Below are 19,125 nucleotides of genomic sequence, written 5' to 3' on the forward strand. Positions count from 1 at the left end.
ATCTTCCTTACCAGTGATATTGTCATGTACGTAACCATCATGCAACGGTAACCTTCATGTAACTGTAACCTTCATGCAACTCCTGTACACTGTACTTATACCCTAGAAATGCACACCCTGACCACAGGGGGTGAACTTGTGGGAGACACTCCTCACCTGGGTTTCCAGGTATAAAAGGGGAGGTCCCACCCAGGATCAGTACTCCTTGGTCCTGGGAATAAAGGTTAAGGTCACGCAGTGACTGTGTCTGCAGTACATGTCTTGTGTGATTTTGTAGCAAGGTGCAGGGACACCACATTTGGCGATGAGAAACGGGAATCACCGAACCACGAGGATGGCCACCGGTAGCACAGAGGAACGTTATTGTGTGGGTGAGGACTGGGACGACTTCGTGGAGAGACTCCAGCAGAGCTTTGTCACAAAGGACTGGCTGGAAGAGACAGCGGCTGACAAGCAGAGGGTGCATCTACTGACCAGCTGCGGACTACAGACGGATGCGCTGATGAAAGACCTGCTCGCACCCCAAAAGCCAGCGGACAAGTCCTTCGAAGAGCTCAGCCAGCTGATCAGTGAGCATCTCAAGCCGGTGAGTAGCGTACACATGGCCCGGCACCGGTTCTACACACACTGGCGTCGGGAGGGGCAAGACATCTCGGACTTCGTTGCGGACCTGCGGTGCTTGGCCAGTCTCTGTAAGTTCACAAACGCCTGCAGTGGGGAGATATTAAGGGATTTCTTCACTGAGGGCATTAATCATGCCGAGATTTTCAAGAAGCTCATAGAGACCAAGGACTTGACTTTAGAAGGGGCGGCATTGATAGCTCGGACCTTCATGGCAGGGGATGAGGAGACCAAGCTAATTTACGCACACAGCCCTGGGCCCAACGTGGTGATGGACCAGGGAATTAACATGGTGAATGCGGCTCGGGACCCCGCAGGCAGGTATGGGCATTTCAAAACCGCCCAGGCAGCAACAGACTCTAGGGTAGGTCCGCAACAGGGACAATGGAAAGGGGATCGGCAATTCATGCCATCATGAGGAACAATGCTTCCCACGATGGGACCATTAACACCCAGCATCAGAGTGCTTAGAAACAACCAAATGGGCAATCAGAGAGGAATGCCTGGTAACAGTCCTTTTGTTAACAACAATCTCAGCTCATGCTGGAGGTGCGGGGTAGTTATACTGCGAAAAGCTGCAGGTTTCAGCAATATACCTGTAGGATTTGTAACATCAGTAGACACTTGGCCAGGATGTGCAAAAAGGCTGTAGCGAGGCTAATCTGCAAGACAGAGGAACCAGACGAGGGCTGGGGGAAAGCCATGGATGCTGAAGTTCAGTGTGTTCATGAGGCTGACGTCCACAGCTTGTACATTAAAATGCCACCCATGATGATGAAAGTTTTATTGAATGGCATCTCGGTGCACATGGAGCTGGATACGGGAGCTAGCCAGTCACTTATGAGCGCCCAACAATTTGAGAGACTATGGCCACACAGAGCTAGCAGTCCCAAACTGGAATGCATTGACACACAGCTACAGACGTACACCAAAGAGATCATCCCAGTTATAGGCAGTGCAAACTCAGTGGTAACACATAGTGGATCACAGAATCAAAAACGGAGGCGGTCCGCTGGGCCCCCAGGGCCGGCAACACATCGGAGTTGCGATCATTCCTGGGACTTTTGAACTATTTCGGGAACTTTCTGCCGAACTTAAGCACATTTTTTGAGCCGTTACACATGCTCCTATGTAAAGGTTGTGAATGGCTTTGGGGGTACTGTCAAGAACGAGCTTTCAATAAGGCGAGGAACCTGCTGTGTTCTAACAAACTGTTGACTTTATATGACCCCTGTAAAAAACTGGTTTTAACGTGCGATGCATCATCCTATGTGGTTGGATGTGTGTTGCAGCAGGGTAATGATGACGGCCGACTCCAACCGGTGGCTTATGCCTCCAGGTCACTCTCCCAGGCAGAGCATGGATATGGCATGGTCGAAAAGGAAGCACTCGCGGTGTAAAAAAGATGCACCATACCTTTTCGGTAGACGATTCGAGCTAGAGAAGGATCACGGGCGCTAACATCCCTGTTGTCTGACAGCATGGCTGTCAATACCAATGCATCAGCTCGCATACAGCGATGGGCTCTCACGCTGGCTGCGTATGATTACACCATATGGCACCGGCCAGGCACCGAAAATTGCGCTAACGTGCTCAGCAGGCTCCCACTGGCCATCACTGAGGGGGCGTCGGAGCAAAGCGCGGAGATGGTCATGGCCGTTGAGGCTTTTGACATTGCAGGCTCCCCCATCACAGCCCGTCAGATCAAACTCTGGATCAACAGAGACCCCCTCCTATCCATGATAAAGAAATGTGTTCTGACTGGGGATTGGGCGCCCGCACACGGGGCGTGCCCTGAGGAGGTCAGACCGTTTCAGAGACGGATGGATGAGCTCTCCATCCAAGTCGACTGCCTGCTATGAGGCAGCCGGGTAGTCATGCCCCAGAAAGGAAGGGAAGCGTCCATCAGGGAACTCCACAGCAAGCATCCTGGCATCGTGTTAATGAAGGCCATTGCCCGGTCACATGTATGGTGGCCGGGGATTGACTCAGACCTGGAACACTGAGTTTGCAGGTGCATGATGTGTGCTCAGCTGGGCAATGCCCCCAGGGACGCTCCACTCAGCCCGGGGCCCTGGCCCACCAGGCCATGGTCACGTATTCACGTAGACTACGCGGGGCCGTTCATGGGGAAAATGTTCTTGATCATCGTCGATGCATACTCGAAATGGATCGAGTGCATCATATTGAACTCGTGCATGACATCAATCACTGCGGAGGTTTTCGTGACCCACGGCTTGCCGGACATCCTGGTCAGCGACAATGGCCCATGTTTCACCAGCCATGAATTCCAGGAGTTTATGTCGGGCAATGGTATCAAACACGTCCAATGGCCAGGCGGAACGTGTGGTGCAAGTCATAAAACAGGGCATGTTACGCATCCAAGGACCCTCACTTCAGTACCGCCTATCGCGCCTCCTGCTGGCCTACAGGTACTGCCCGCACTCACTCACGGGAGTCCCGCCAGCAGAACTCCTCATGAAACACATGCTTAAGACGCGGCTGTCCCTCATTCACCCAGCCCTGGCAGAAATTGTTGAGGGCAAGCGCCAGTCCCAAACCGAGCTCCATGATCGAAACTCAAGGGGGAGGTGTATAGAAATAGATGATCCGGTATTTGTTCTTAACCATGCTTTGGGACCCAAGTGGCTTGAGGGCACCGTAATTGGCAAAGAAGGGAATAGGGTCATAGTGGTCAGACTAAACAATGGGCAGATATGCCACAAACACTTGGACCAAGCAAAGAAAAGGTTCCGCATAAACACGGAGGAACCTGAAGAAGAGCGTGAAATGTCACCCACACCACTGCCAGTGAAAGAGCAACAAGGACAGTCCACAGCATGCACAGTCCCTGCGGCCAGCCCGGACAGGCCGCAATCACCTCAGGTGACAGAGACGCATGCCGAGGCTCAGCCACCAGAGCCCCAACTGCGGCGCTCCACGAGAGAGCGTCGACCACCTGAAAGACTTAACATTTGACACAAAAAGATGTAAGGGGGGAGGTGATGTCATGTATGTAACCATCATGCAACGATAACCTTCATGTAACTTCAGATTAGGAAAAGAGGAGGTGCAACGAGACCTGGGTGTCATGGTACATCAGTCATTGAAGGTTGGCATGCAGGTACAGCAGGCGGTTAAGAAAGCAAATGGCATGTTGGCCTTCATAGCGAGGGGATTTGAGTACAGGGGCAGGGAGGTGTTGCTACAGTTGTACAGAGCCTTGGTGAGACCACACCTGGAGTATTGTGTACAGTTTTGGTCTCCTAACCTGAGGAAGGATATTCTTGCTATTGAGGGAGTGCAGCGAAGGTTCACCAGACTGATTCCCGGGATGGCGGGACTGACCTATCAAGAAAGACTGGATCAACTGGGCTTGTATTCACTGGAGTTCAGAAGAATGAGAGGGGACCTCATAGAAATGTTTAAAATTCTGACGGGGTTAGACAGGTTAGATGCAGGAAGAATGTTCCCAATGTTGGGGAAGTCCAGAACCAGGGGACACAGTCTAAAGATAAGGGGTAAGCCATTTAGGACCGAGATGAGGAGAAACTTCTTCACCCAGAGAGTGGTGAACCTGTGGAATTCTCTACCACAGAAAGTTGTTGAGGCCAATTCACTAAATATATTCAAAAAGGAGTTAGATGAAGTCCTTACTACTAGGGGGATCAAGGAGTATGGCGAGAAAGCAGGAATGGGGTACTGAAGTTGCATGTTCAGCCATGAACTCATTGAATGGTGGTGCAGGCTAGAAGGGCCGAATGGCCTATTCCTGCACCTATTTTCTATGTTTCTATGTTTCTATGTCTATATTTCTAACTGTAACCTTCATGCAACTCCTGTACAATGTACTTATACCCTAGAAGTGCACACCCTGACCACAGGGGGTGAACTTGTGGGAGACACTCCTCACCTGGCTTTCCAGGTATAAAAGGGGAGGTCCCACCCAGGATCAGTACTCCTTGGTCCTTGGAATAAAGGTTAAGGTTACGTAGTGACTGTGCTTGCAGTACATGCCTCGTGTGATTTTGTAGCAAGGTGCAGGGACACCACAGATGTCAATGGAAATAAAGATCAGGAGAGATGTAAATGAGCGACCCACTCGCTATCACCCATTCCCCACTGTTGTACAAAGTCAAAATGACCTCACCATACAAGTTTAAAATAATAGAGCTGAGAAAAATTAACGGCTGCACTCATTCGCGCCATTGCCATATCTAATTCTAATTCCTTGTCAAATATCACCTACAAAGCACAGGGCTATTTTTAATATAAGAAGCATCCAGGGCTGAAAACATCTGCTAAAAATAACTGTAACGTGTAATGGCGGAGCAAATAAATGCAGCATGTTAACCGTGACTAAGCACCTTGAGCTCTGTGGCCTACAATGAGTCTGCGAGCACACGTAGCAAGAACGACAACCTGGAGTTTTAAACTGTAGCAAAACAAAGTTTATATAAAGTGCATGTATTGCACCACACTCTGTATTTTTCAGGGTAATCTTGTGATAAGACAATTACACAACTTCCAGAGCATTTACCGTGAACTGGGATTGACACCAGACGTGCGCTGCATCATCATTAATCATCATCATAGGCAGTCCCTCGGAATCAAGGAAGACTTGTTTCCACTCCTGAAGTGAGTTCTTAGATGGCTGAACAGTTCAATGCGAGAGCCACAGACTCTGTCGCAGGTAGGACAGACAGTCGTTGAGGGAAGGGGTGGGTGGGACTGGTTCGCCGCACGCTCTTTCCACTGTCTGTGCTTGATTTCCCACACTAACGGCAATTGCACAAGCTTTTGGAGCTGGTGAAGATTCTGCCTCATCTACAACTTGATACCAGACAGGCATTTAAGCAACAAAGCAAAAGATGATCTGAAATGCTGTCTTCTAATTCACCGACTACCATTAAAGACCCTTTATACTGAGAAATATGTATTCATATATTTGTGCTCCTTGGTGTATATTAGTCCAATCGAGGAACTTGTATATTAAAATAAAATGCCCGTACAAAACACGGGGGAGACACACCAGGGCAGTGTCTCCTCGAGCAGCTCCCTGCCCCCATCTGCTCAAGATCTGTCGAAACATTGGTGTGGGTGAAGTGGGAGGCCTAGGTCTGTGGGCTTAGGAACAACAGCGCCAGCCAATTTGTGCACAGCAAGCTCCCACAAACAGCAACATGCTAATGACCTGATAATCTGTTTTTTTTAGTGATGTTGATTGATGGATAAATATTGGTCCATACTGGGGAAGAATTCCCCGCTCTTCTTCGAAATAGTGCCATGGGATCTTTTACGTCCACCTCAGAGAGCAGGCGGGGCCTCGGTTTAACATCTCATCCAAAAGACGGCACTTCCGACAGTACAGCGCTCCCTCAAGTCTCAAGTCTCTGAAGTGGGACATGAACCCACAACCTTCTGATTCACAGGCTGCCCACTGAGCCATGTGCGTGCTGACACGGGCGAATGTTTTTCTTTGTTTGTGATCATTATTTTGAGCTGCCTTATTCAATGAAGCAGTGAGCCATGAGGTGTTCTGTATTAGCAGGAGCGAAAATAAAGTGAAACGTGAGGGAGGATTTTAACAATCAGGCGGCTGACTGGCGGGGCACCGTTAGTGCCGAGGACAGGTCCAGGGCCCATTGTGCAGTTCAGCCCTGATTAGCATTTGACCGTCGCTGTGGCTGCAAATCAAGTGCCTCGGGGTAGCCCGCTGAGTCAGAGCCACCGCAATATCGGGCAGCCCGGCTGGGGGGTCCAATCTTGGGAGGTGGGAGAACCAGGAATGGCAGTGGCCCAGGCTGGGATTGTGGAACCAAGAGGAGCAATAATAATTTACCTCCTCTTTGACTGGACTGCCGGCTGACACTGAGTGGAGCAGGGGGCCTCAAAATCTATTTCATGTTCTCTTGCCCTTCTTTTCATTGTAGGTCCCACTGCCCAACCAGAGAATAACATTCACATCCTCTGTGCGTGTCAGACTGTTCAGATCGGATAGAGTGGCAAAGATTTAAAGCAAATATTAGTACATCAAAATGCAGGCAACAAATTTTCAAATAAAATCAGGTTTGGGGAATTTAGTATATTTTGATGCCTATTAAGGTACAACATAGATATATTGGTGTTATGATAGATAGCATTATTGATATGATAGATATTATGGTACTCCATTGCTGATTTTCCAAAGTAATATCATGTCCCATTAATGACAGGGAGGGCACTGAGTCTTCGTGCTGCCATGGGAACAGACCCTAAAACCAAATAAAATTGCACATAAAATTCATAATACTGATTTATTAAATAGATATCTTGGACTAACTCCAAGCCAGTAAACTGACCTTGGTGTTTAGATGACAGTTATAAACTGCCTGAGCTTCACTCTGACAGTTTAAAACACAAGAAAAGTCAAGGACAAGGCGATGCCATTCTCCCCATTAAGCCTTATCCCTCCGATTTTCCAGCTCTCCCATTTTAACATTCATCTGCATTTTTAATGTCCCTCGTGTTTTTGTGTCTAAATCTCTACCTCGCAGATTATTCCAAACATTTATCACTGTTTGATTGAGTAAAGGAGTCCTTGCTGATATCTGATTTAAATTTATCTCCTCAGGCCCTACTTTCTTGGGTTATTTTGATGTAATATTCTGGAGTTGTTTTATCTATGTCACTTAACATTTTAGGCACTTCAGTAAGGTGTCTCCCTTAACCACCTCCTTGTTTAGGCTGTAGAGCTTAAACCCCTTCAATTAGGTCACTGCTTTATAATTCTGGCAGAAATCCATTCTTCCTTATTTAACTTTCTCCTTGTCTTGATTTTGTTAAGTATTCAGCAATGCATAGAATGCATTGTTACACAGATCGTCATCACCTTTGTTTACTGTAGCCACAAAGTTCCCAGCTGTTGTCAGCTCGAACTCTTACACTGCAAATTTAAAAACAATCTATTGCTGTTATTCTCTCTGAAGAGAAAATCTGCATTGTATGTCCAGGCCTTGAAATGCAGTATATATTTTTTTCCCCTTCATTTCATCCAGTGGTGTGCTTCCAAGGCCAACAGTAGACTTTCACTACCTCATCAAAGTCACCTCGTTCCTGTCATAAACTCGCACAGTGACTGTTGTCAATCTTTCTGACGATGGTGACATCACAGCCAAGCACAATCCAGTCATCACCCAGTGCTCCCAAACATATGCTTTCCCAGCAGGAATCACTTGATGTTAAACGTGTGGAAATCTGTGACTGATTTTTTTTTCCCTGTTCAGTGATATTTTTCTTGTTGTATTTGACCCAACAGGTCCATGCCGGTGTTTATGCTCCACACGAGCCTCCTCCACCCATCTGCAACACGTTCACAGTAAATACTGTTGTCTGCTTTTTGGCAAGACTTCAACCCAAATTGGGTTAATACCTTCATTAGAATAGTGGTCAAAGAAATTATTTATTTATGCATAATTATATGTTACTAATATTGCACAGCACATTATATAGGATATGGCAGTCTAGTGGTCCTGGTACTAGATTAGCAACCCAGAGGTTGTGAGTTCACATACTACCATGGCAAGTTATGGAATCAAATTCAATAAATAGGTCATTTGTGAGGTAGCGCCAGAAAATGACCATGAAACTTCTGAATTGTCAGTAACCACCCAACTGGCTCACTAATGAGGAATCTGCCGTACCTATTACTCCAGTCTCAAACTGCATGGTTGAATCTTAGTGCCCTCAAGGCAGCTAATAAATGTTGGCTTGTTGATGTTGTCCGCATCCCAAGAACAAACAAATCTAAAAAAACGGATTCTCTCATGACATAACAACCTTTAGGAACAGAAAAACACTGGGACAAAAAAAACATCCTTTATTCATAGATCAACCTTATCTGATTACCTTATCACCATCTCCTTCAAACCCAACAACAATCACCTGGTTGGCCGTTAGTGAATTGAGGCATGTTGCTCCCAGATTATTCTACCTCATAAACAGTGAGCAGACTGTCTATCTCTGTCTCAATCTTCTTGGGTTTTTTTAATGTATAGCAGCAGGGATGGGAGACAGAATCAAAGTATTGGGCAAGAATGGGCCACCGAATGTGCTGACCAGCGGAAGTGGAGGTTGGGGAGGTGAGTGGTAAAAGTGGCAGTGTTCAGACCACAACATCAAATACAGTAATATTTGAAATGTGTAATATTTAGATTGAGCCTTCAGTCATCTAGGCCTCACACTCTGGAATTCCTTCCCTAAACCTCTCTGCCTCACTCTCCCCCTTTAAGATCCTCCTTAAAACCCGCCTCTTTGACCAAGATGTTGGTCAGTTGCCTGTTATTATCTCCTTGTTGGCTCAGGGTCCATTTCTGTATGATTGTGCCTCTGTGAAGTGCCTTGGGACATTTTTCTGCATTAAAGGCTCTATATAAATGCAGCCCTACCCCAGAAGATTGCCTCCTACTATACCAGTGTGACATTTTTCTATATTGTAAAGCAGCCATCCTGTGGCCAAATTGATGCTAATTAATGCTGAATTAAGGGCGGTTCTGTTCTCTGGGCCGCTGTTCATTAGGATCTAAATTGAAACTGTCCAAACTCATTTCATGTAGGACCTTTACAGCCAGATGGACGAGGCTTTCATTCCATCAGTCTGGATCGGGAGTCCAGTCACCCTGTGAGAACTGGTGCATTATCCTTTCCGCCTTTTTTAATGACAATAAGTACAAAGGAATCACAGAATTTTGTCACAGGAAAAAAAAAGATTTTCCAATCTAGATTTTATTCAAAATCAACAATGAAAGGCACTTTACAAAATGATCAATATTGAACCACTCTACTATATCTAGCATATAAAATACATGCTATTGTGCAAAAAAAAACAATCAATATACAGCCTTCTTCTCATATACAAAATAGTCCAAAACAGATCAATATCTTCCATAAGACTATCTATAAGTTTCAAAGTAAACAAACAATGATTTATATACAGTCCTTGTTGCCTCATATAAAAGTAATAACCCTGTTTTTATTGCAGGTTTTATATTTGACAGGTAATTTCATAGTCGGTTAAGATTAAGAAACAGTCTGTTCCTGGCCTCTCAATCCATTTTCTTCTGCATCAATGCTCATGCTGTCATCCCCGTAGAAATAGCAAGGTGGCCTCACAGGGGGGGCTTCAATGATTAAGACTCCTTCAGGAGACAAGGACGCAAAAACTGTCACGGGGTCGACTTCGATGGGCAACCTAGAGAAGCATAGAAATTACACAATATTGAACATAAGACATAAGAACATAAGAAATAGGAATAGGAGTCGGCCATACGGCCCCTCGAGCCTGCTCCGCCATTCAATAAGATCATGGCTGATCTGATCTTGGCTTCAACTCCACTTTCCTGCCTGTTCCCCATAACCCTGACTCCCCTACAGTTCAGGAATCTGTCTATCTCAGCCTTAAATATATTCAATGACCCAACCTCCACAGCTCTCAGGGATATAGAATTCCAAAGATTCACAACCCTCTGAGAGAAGAAATTCCTCCTCATCTCCATCTTAAATGGGAGACCCTTTATTCTGAAACTATGCTCCCTACTTCTAGATTCACACAAGGGGAAACGTCCTTTTAGTATCTACCCTGTCAAGTCCCCTCAGAATCTTAGATGTTTCAATAAGATCACCTTGAGCAAGACTTTCACACCAAAGCCTGCAACCCTGGTCCGATTGTAGGTTCAGTACTTCACAGTGTAATATTTAATGCATTCGGAATATAATTTTGTTGTAGAGTCTAGTGTTTCAACTGCATTTTGTGCAATGTCATGTAAAATACTCTGGGCATGTCTGAGAAATAGCAGATTAAACTTAAAAATGGTATTCCTAGTACAAAAATATTTTAAGCAAAGTTATTACATGAGATGGATAGACAAGGCTGTGCAGTGAATTGGCCATGCAACAGCTAGCAGTGAGAGGACACCAAGTAACCAATTGCAATTAGAAAGAAAGACCTGCATTTACATAGTGCCTTTCATGACCATCAGACGTCCCAAAGTCACTTTACAGCTAATGAAGTGTAGTCACTGTTGTAATGTAGGAAACACAGCAGCCAATTTGTGCACAACAAGCTCCCACAAACAGCAATGTGATAATGACCAGATAATCTGTTTTTTTGATGATATTGGTTGAGAGATAAATATTGGCCAGGACACCAGGGATAACTCCCCTGCTCTTCTTCAAAATAGTGCCATGGGATCTTTTACGTTAACCTGAGAGGGCAGATGGAGCCTCGGTTTAACATCTCATCTGAAAGACAGTACCTTCAGCAATCCAGTGCTCCCTCAGCACTGCACTGGAATGTCAGCCTAGAGTGCAGTCTCAAGTCTCTGGAGTGGGACTTGAACTGACGACCATTATGTGATTCAGAGGCGAGGATGCTACCAACTGAGCCACTGGCTGACAACGGTACTTACTTTCAAATTGCAAACACATTAAGGTGACAACGTAACAAGACTTAATGGTTTCACTCAAAGTTACAGGTGAGCTGATATTTTCTGTGGTTAAAAAAAAATGACAAACACATTGGTCCTGAAATTCAGTGGGGGTTCTCCCAGTTTTTGCCCTTTTAATGTGGTAGGGTGGGGGTGGGGAGAGTTCAGATGATCTCCTGCAGAGTTACTGTGGGATACATGGAGAACTCCCTGGAATTTCCGGGCTATTCTTTGTAAATAATCCCAGTGTAGGTATTTATTAAGAAATGAAAATTAATCAGTGATTTGACGCAGGCAGGGGAAGGAAGCCAGGCATGTTATCCGTAGCAACCCAGTGGAAACTACCCAGTGGAAATGAACCCTCCAGAGAAATTCCAGTCTTTCTTACCAAGACTTTTTTAAAAGTTTATTTTAAAGTACACACATCAAGTACTCATATTACAGTAACAAAGCTACTCAAATTACTCAAAAGGAGCTGAGAAGGCTTTGGTTCCAGAATCATCCTATGAACCAATTTAAATGTTTTCGAGAGTACGGTGCCTAGAATGACATGCGATATGCCAAATGAGTCAGCTGTGGCTCAGTTGGTATCACTCTCATCTCTGAGTCAGAAGTTTTGGGTTCAAGTCCCACTCAAGAGACCGAAGCCCAAAAATCTAGGCTAACACTCCAGTGTGATGCTGAGTGAGTGCCGCACTGTCGGAGGTGCCGTCTTTTGGATGAGACGTTAAACAGAGGCCGTCTGCTCTCTCAGGTTGACGTAAAAGATCCCATGGCACTATTTTGAAGAAAATCAGGGGAGCTGTCCCCAGTAATCTGGCCAATATTTATTCCCCAACCAACATCACTAAAAACTGATTATCTGGTCATTATCACATTGCCATTTGTGGGCGCCTGCTGTACGAAAATTGGCTGTCGCCATTACAACAGTGACTACACATCAAAAAATACTTCATCGGTTATAAAGCGCTTTGGGACTTGCTGAGGTTGTGAAATGCGTTATATAAATGCAAGTATTTATTTCTTTTAAATATGGCCTGAACAATATAAGCTTGAAAAGTAACTCTCACTTATAATCAAATGCTCTCCAGTACTTGATTCACCTCAGTGATATCTGTAATAGCTTTACATTCATTGGATACTTGGAGTGAATGGTCAGTGTCACGCCCAGATCCATTCAACTTTTGCAAATAGAAACCCTTTCATCCTGCACACCTCAATACATTTCATACTTAAATACACCCTAAAATCCATCTGCCATTCTTTAGACTGTGTGCTTAATTGATCCAAATCCTTTTTAATGCCACTAACTTCCATTTTACTTGTCAGCTACATGTCATAATCAAATTCTACAACATTGACAGAAATACCCTCCTCCATATTATTAATGAACAGTGTGAGAATAGGCGACCCAGAATTAAATGCTGAGGAACTCTCTCTATTTAATGTCACCTTCTCCTTACTATTGCTGAGCCAGCTAAATTCTCATTGATTTCATGAACTTCAATCTTGTTTAACAGCCTCACATCTAGAACTTTAATGAATTAATATATTCTGTGAAAGAATGCTTTAAATAGAAGACTTGCAGTTGCTATCACTCGGTGTGTTCAAAGCAATATTTTCTGTTCCCAACTGAATACCGGTCTCAGTCTGATCAATCGATTGGTCCATTTTGATAGTCAGAGTGATTACACTGATGTCCGTGTTCAGAAGCAGACAGGTCCCAAAGGGATAGACTTTGTTTATAACACATCACTGGGTCAAATTCATTGTCTAGCTGTTGAAATAGAGACCTTTAGATTCTGTGGAGGTTCTCTTAATCTTCTGCAAATCAAGCAAGAGACTGATAGAACCACCCAAAAGAATAGAGACTGGGAGAACCCCTGCAAAATTTCACAGCCAGAGAATATACAGGAAATTAAATGGGACATTTTTAAAAAGATGATATATAAAACAATAATTGTGATATATCTAGAAGTCAGTACTTATCCCCAAGTCTCTTCCTTTGAGTCATGAGGGTCATCAGGTACTGGGCATGAATCACAGAGGACAGGGGGAAGTAGGTACTCCGAGTAAGTAATCCCAAGATTCCCTGATCGTCACCAGGGTGGAGAAATTATAGTTATGAGGAGAGACTTGTGACACTGGGACAATTTCCACTGGAGCAGAAATCGGCAAAAGGAGACTCAGTAGAGGTTTTCAAGATTATGAAGAGGTTTGATAGCGTGAGTAGGGAATGACTATTTCCTCTGCTCAGAGAGTCAGTAACAAGTGGTCATACATTTAAAATTGTCACTAAGCGATTTAGGAGTGATGCGGTGCTACTGAATGTCTGGGACCAGGCAAATGTCATGCCAGGGGTGCACGTAGGATTAGATAACTAGACTAGATCTTTGCTTGAGTTACCTTTGATAGATAGCAAAGAACTTTGCAGAACCTTTCCTTAAGAAAGTAAATGGTTGCGGTCGAGTTCCATGATAAAATGGATTTTATATGGTGTGTGGAAGGAACGAACTTTGCGGGCTGAATAAATGTTTCTTGTTCCATGCTCTTCTATGCTAACTATATGGCACTGCAGCCTTAACATATGAGTACATTAAAGTGCTCCACAAAAGCTGCTTTCACCAAACATCCGCCCCATGATGATGAATAGAGAGAGTTGTTTGTAAAGTATAGCCATCTGTACCCAACTGACACTAAATGTGCCAAATCATTAAACCTTCAATAAGCACCCAAGTCAACAATGCACATTTACAATCTTTGGGTTGAGCAACTGGTCCTCTATTGACTTTACCTCAAGTATTAGGGAAGGGCATCAAGAATTGTCAATAATTCTTGTTAAGAAGAGGCACTGTCACAGAGTGAAAAACAATTTGAACCTTTTTTTGTTTTAGAGATATACAATGTGGTGACCTAAATCTTGTTGACAATTATCTTCAGATCACTTGGGCATGAAGTCAATTTTACAAAATTGACACATGACTTTCCTGACTCGCTCGCTTTTGTTGAACAAAAACAGTTTGTAAAAAACACTTTTTCCTGAAGATAGTATCCCTTTAATAAGCATTGCTCTCCAGAGATTAACAGGTATATTAATTAGAAAGTAGGGCTATAGGAAAAGGGCAGGGGAGTGGGACTAGCTGAAATGCTTTTGCAGAGAGCCAGTATGGGCTCAACAGGCCGAATGGCCTCCTTCTGTGCTGTAACCATTCTATGATTTTATGAAAGTAAAGATTTAAAATGGAAGCATGTGTCTTGATGGCAGCCAATTATTTGTATGGTGCCGGCCTAATGTTTTATTTATATACTGAAATGCTTCCAGTAAAATGGGGTTTACAATATAAAGGCAGTTCATTATTTAGCTGTTGAAATAGAGAAAAGCAACATTTTTTGTTAAAGGGACATTGTCTTCATGAAGAAAAGTTTGACAAACCTTTTTTTGTTTAAACATACAACATGAAGATATAAATTGCATTGCATTTCATGATCATGATGTCATTGTGACATCCAGAATCAGTCAGGATACAAATTTAAATTTAGTGCTCATTTAAAATTAAAATTAATTATTTTAACTATTGACCTAATGTATAAAATAAGAACAGCACATGATGAGTCCTGAGTAATGATCTCTCTCTCTCTATATATATAGATATAAAATATACATATATCAGGCCTAAGGCAGTGATAATACATCAATGTGATGAGTTATTAGATCAGCCCATTGGTGGCATACAGATCATATCCCATTTCCATTTGATATACATGATATATACAAGTTGTCCTGCCCAAGACAACAGGCACAAATATTCGAGATGAATACCTCAAATCTCACAAGTCTGCCAAGTACTTTAGGAGTGATAATCACTCAGTTTGACTGTAAGAAGTTTGTGTAACTACATGGGTGAATAAAATTGCTCTGTTCATTATTGGCAGTGAAATCACTAATGTAAGTATATATATATACACAAAGTGAAGAGAGGACATTTTCTCCATGTGTTTATATAGGTTTGTAATTTGCCTAATAATTTTTTTTTCTAATCTTCAGAGTTCTCTCAGCAGATAATGGATTCTTTGGGGTAGAAATTCACGCCCGCCGGAAACCTGGCACACCTATAGTTTTCTAAGAGTTTTTACCATCACATCAGACGAGGTGGACTCTTGATCAATTTTCAGCTTTTTGCCAATGTTTTGGGAGCGGACCGGAAATCTGTCATAAAGGGGGCGGAAGTGCGGTGGTAAGTGCTGGTGAGGAGCGGAAGTGGGGGCAGGATGGAGTCTCCACCGCTGCAGTGCTGCCGTCACTGTGCGTGTGCGTCACCACGTCTCTCCCCTCATTTAAAGGGGAGAGAAGCAGCAAGTATTTAGGTTCGGCCACTGGGCCACCAGGGAGGGTCTCGGCCGGGCCAGTGGCCTCACACTCAAGGGGTGGTGCCAGGCTGCCTGTTGGCGGCCCGGCTGAACTCGGGGCCATAATTGTCCAGCCGATCGGGAAATCGGCTGGCAAAAAAAAACATGCCAGCCACGGCAGTGCGCCCTCCCCTTGAAGGGCCGCCGTGCTACCATGGCTCACACAGTGAAAGGAAGGTGCACCGACAGAAAATGCTGTCGTGGGCACCGCGTGGCGGATCTATGATTTTTCCAACTAAATTTTGCGGGGGGTTCCATGGAGGTGCGGGAGATGGGCAGTGCACCTTTTGATGACGCACTTAGGACGGTCGGCAGCAGTGGGGCGGATGTGGGGACCTCCAGGAAAATCCCCGACGTGAATTTCGATCGTGGCGGCCATTGGACTGGAATTCAGCGGCAGCTCGACTCCGCCGCCTGGCCGCCGCTTTCTGGCGGTAAGTGGCCTGTTTAGGAAGCTAAATTTCGCCCCCCTAACGTCTGATGGAATTTAGCTTTAAAAATGGAGCATTTGTTCCAAAGCTAAAGTAAATTTTTCATTAAGCCAATTCAGATGTCCTACATTTATATGTATTTCAAAAAAAGTTTTTTTTCCATTTAAAAGATCATTCTCTAAGCATTTTTAGGTTGAAAGCTTACTGTGTAATAGTAACTGCATTGTTGTTTATATCAACTTCCTCTGTTGCTATTTTAACAACGGCATCAGTACATTTAAAATAAATGGATTATTAAATAGGGGACAGACGAATTACATACATGTTAACTCCTATTTCAACCCAGCCCCAGTTGCCAACATAGGTATGGAAAACATTTACAATGTCCGCTTTAATTGTAGTTAGGGAGCAGAAAACAGACCTTTAGACTTTGTGAACGCTGATGCCTCAAGTACCCACGCTCTCCCAGCCTGGCACCCAGCGGTATTTTAGGGCAGTCAAGTGGATGGGACATGCAATCAAAGGCCTGATGGCCCCGTGTTGTGACACTAGTCCAGTTCGGACTCAGCGTGGGCTCAGCAATGAGCGCCTTTGTTAAAAGCTACGCGATTTTCCCCGATGATACTCAGGGCGACTCCATCACCAAATAAGGTAGGCGCTCGGCTTTCCCTCAGCAGGCAAGGAGTCGCGCACAAGTCCATGAACTCTCTCTCTCTCGGCGTTTCCTCCCCAGTTTATACCAAGTGACCGACAACAAAAACCAAAGTTTCACACTTTAAAAATGAAAGCTATTAACACCTTGATATACCCAATCACCCGTTCCTTTTATATATATACTCAGTTTTATTCCCCTCTTGGCGCAGCCGCTACTTACTGGATTTTTTTGGTGAAGTTTTTTGAGACTATTCCTCCTTCTTCTTGTTTTTCTTCGTGGGTTCCTTAAGTCAATGCAAATAGAAAAGTTGTCAGCGAAGGAAATCAAATGGTATCTGATCTTCACTCTGATTCACTACACACACTGGAACCTGTCCAGGATCAGGAGTTCCAGTTTTCTCCCAGTGCTCAGTGGGTTTTGTTGTCGCTTGGCCAACTTTCCACCTGTTCCGCGATCACTAAAGTTTCACTTGGGGTCTAGACCTGTCCTTATCTGCAGTCCCTGAACCCCTAGCCACTGGTACGGGGTCTGCACCGCCACTCTGACACACCCCATCCACATTTCAACTTAGAAAATATCAGCCACCCCTTAAATGCACAGCACACCGTTCTAATATCACAGTATGCACGCCCATAAGATCAGCTATATGTATTACATTCTGACGCTAGGTCATGGGGCAGCACGGGCCAGCCCACACTGCGATATGTGTGGCACTTGGTCCCTGCAGCAGAGCTGGTCTCCAGTCATCTTGGTTAATCCTTGCCACTGGAGCAATACCTAGCTGTCAAGCCCGTGTGGTGGCTGATGTGCAAAGGCCACCACACGTTTAAAAAAATCCACGCACAGGCATCTTCCACCCTTCAGGATGTAGTTTGGACCTGGAATATTAGGTCCTTCATTGAAACACCTGTGAACTCATCCCTTTTCGGAGTGGGAGCGGGTCATCCTCGTTTCAAGGGACTGCCTATGATGATGATATGATGAGGTCATGGGCCAGAAAGGTTAACTCTGTTTCTCTCTCCACAGATGCTGCCTGACCTGCTGAGTATTTCCAGCATTTTCTGTTTTGATATCTGTTATAATGCTGTTTCCATGTCCCCTGTGTTTTCTGGCATTGGGTCAATTATATAACCTCAGTGTCAAGTGGCAAATATTTGTTTTTTTTTAATTTGGGCCACTTTAAATGTATTCAACCTGAAAATAGCCAATGGAAAATAATCCTCAAACGATGCCCTGTGCAATGTCCAATCTTGCTTTTCAATTTGTATTTTTGTGGTCACTGAATGTTATAAAATGCAATAATCTTAACCAATAATGCTTGCTACCATTAATAATTCAAAACAAAAAGAAATGCTGGATACGCCCAGCAGCAGCATTTGGGGAGAGAAGTGACAAGTTAACGTTTCAAAAGTAATTCCTCATCTGGACTCATCAGTTGCACTTGGCACTCGCTTCCATCTCGGCCCGTTAACCCATGCAATACATTGCTTTGAGCCAGCCAGAGAGCGGGCTCCCATTTTCTCCCAGCCTACCTGATATCTCCAGGAACCCATCCTTGGTTCTGATGGTCAGCTCCTCGGGGGCGAAGCTCTGCACGTTGACACACACCTTCCAGGGCTCGCCCGGGTTCAGGCTGGGCGGGTTCTTGGGCTCGGGGTAACCCGTGTAGCGAGCTGTGTACTGGGGCGGCGCCGGGCTGTAAGTTGCCTGAACTTCCCTCCCCGGCCCGTTGAAGGACGATCTCAAAGGTCCGGGCCAGGTCGACGTCAGCCTGGGCCTCGCCCAGTCGGGCCAGTCGGCCGTGAAGTGATCGGGGAAAGCCGACATCCCGAACTCGTCGTCCAGGAATCGAGAGGACAAGCCGGGCTCTCGGAAAGGATCCCTGCCTCCCCTGTGCCTCCCGGGGATCTGGCAGGAGAACGGGACCTGACTCTCAGCCATGCTTCTTCTCACTCCCCCAAAACACTTGCTTCACAAGAAGTTGCGTTTTCCCCCCCTCCCTCTTTTAGTTCGGTGCCCCGGTTTTTATAGTTGGCTGGGGGTGGGGTTGGGGGTGAGGCAAACGCCAGTTGTCATCTGTATAATCTGATCTATGAGCAATTGAAAGGAATCCGACCTGCCCCATGGGAGAAGCGGAGCCTCTTACGTGCACTGCCCAAGTTTAGCCATGCCTGACTATCCGAGGAGCTGAGTCCTGCCTCCCAGCAGGCTATTTCAAGCAAAATGTCTCATCCTTGTTTACCCGGCCGTGTCACCCAGGCTGGAGGATCGATTCATGAGCATTGCATGTGTTTTCCCCCCACACACACACGCACACATCTCAGACTGTACAATAACAAACATTACTCGCTGGTGGCCGAAACACTTTCATAGCCAGCCTTTCATTACTGATAAATACCAGCACAACACTACATCCTGAGCGATAGAGCTGCGCCCCCTCCTGCTGCAGAGAATCAAGAGACATTTACAATACAGAGGGAGACCATTCGACCCGCCGTGTCTGTGCCCAGCGGAAAAAGAGCTATTCAGCCTAATCCCACTTTCCAGC

General features: G+C 45.1%; 1 protein-coding gene across 1 annotated transcript; it reads right to left on the minus strand.

Annotated features, from left to right (window-relative positions):
• Nucleotides 1-9,366: 9,366 nt before the first annotated feature.
• hspb8 (heat shock protein b8) lies at nucleotides 9,367-18,591 on the minus strand. The gene is made up of 3 exons (XM_070887688.1): nucleotides 18,110-18,591; nucleotides 16,797-16,860; nucleotides 9,367-9,850 (listed from the first exon to the last, which is right to left on the minus strand). Exons 1-3 carry the CDS (start codon nucleotides 18,516-18,518, stop codon nucleotides 9,679-9,681), a joined length of 645 nt encoding a protein of 214 aa, XP_070743789.1. The 5' UTR covers nucleotides 18,519-18,591; the 3' UTR covers nucleotides 9,367-9,678.
• Nucleotides 18,592-19,125: the final 534 nt, after the last annotated feature.

Source organism: Pristiophorus japonicus, chromosome 8, assembly GCF_044704955.1.
Source record: "Pristiophorus japonicus isolate sPriJap1 chromosome 8, sPriJap1.hap1, whole genome shotgun sequence".
NCBI classification, from domain to species: Eukaryota; Metazoa; Chordata; class Chondrichthyes; family Pristiophoridae; genus Pristiophorus; species Pristiophorus japonicus.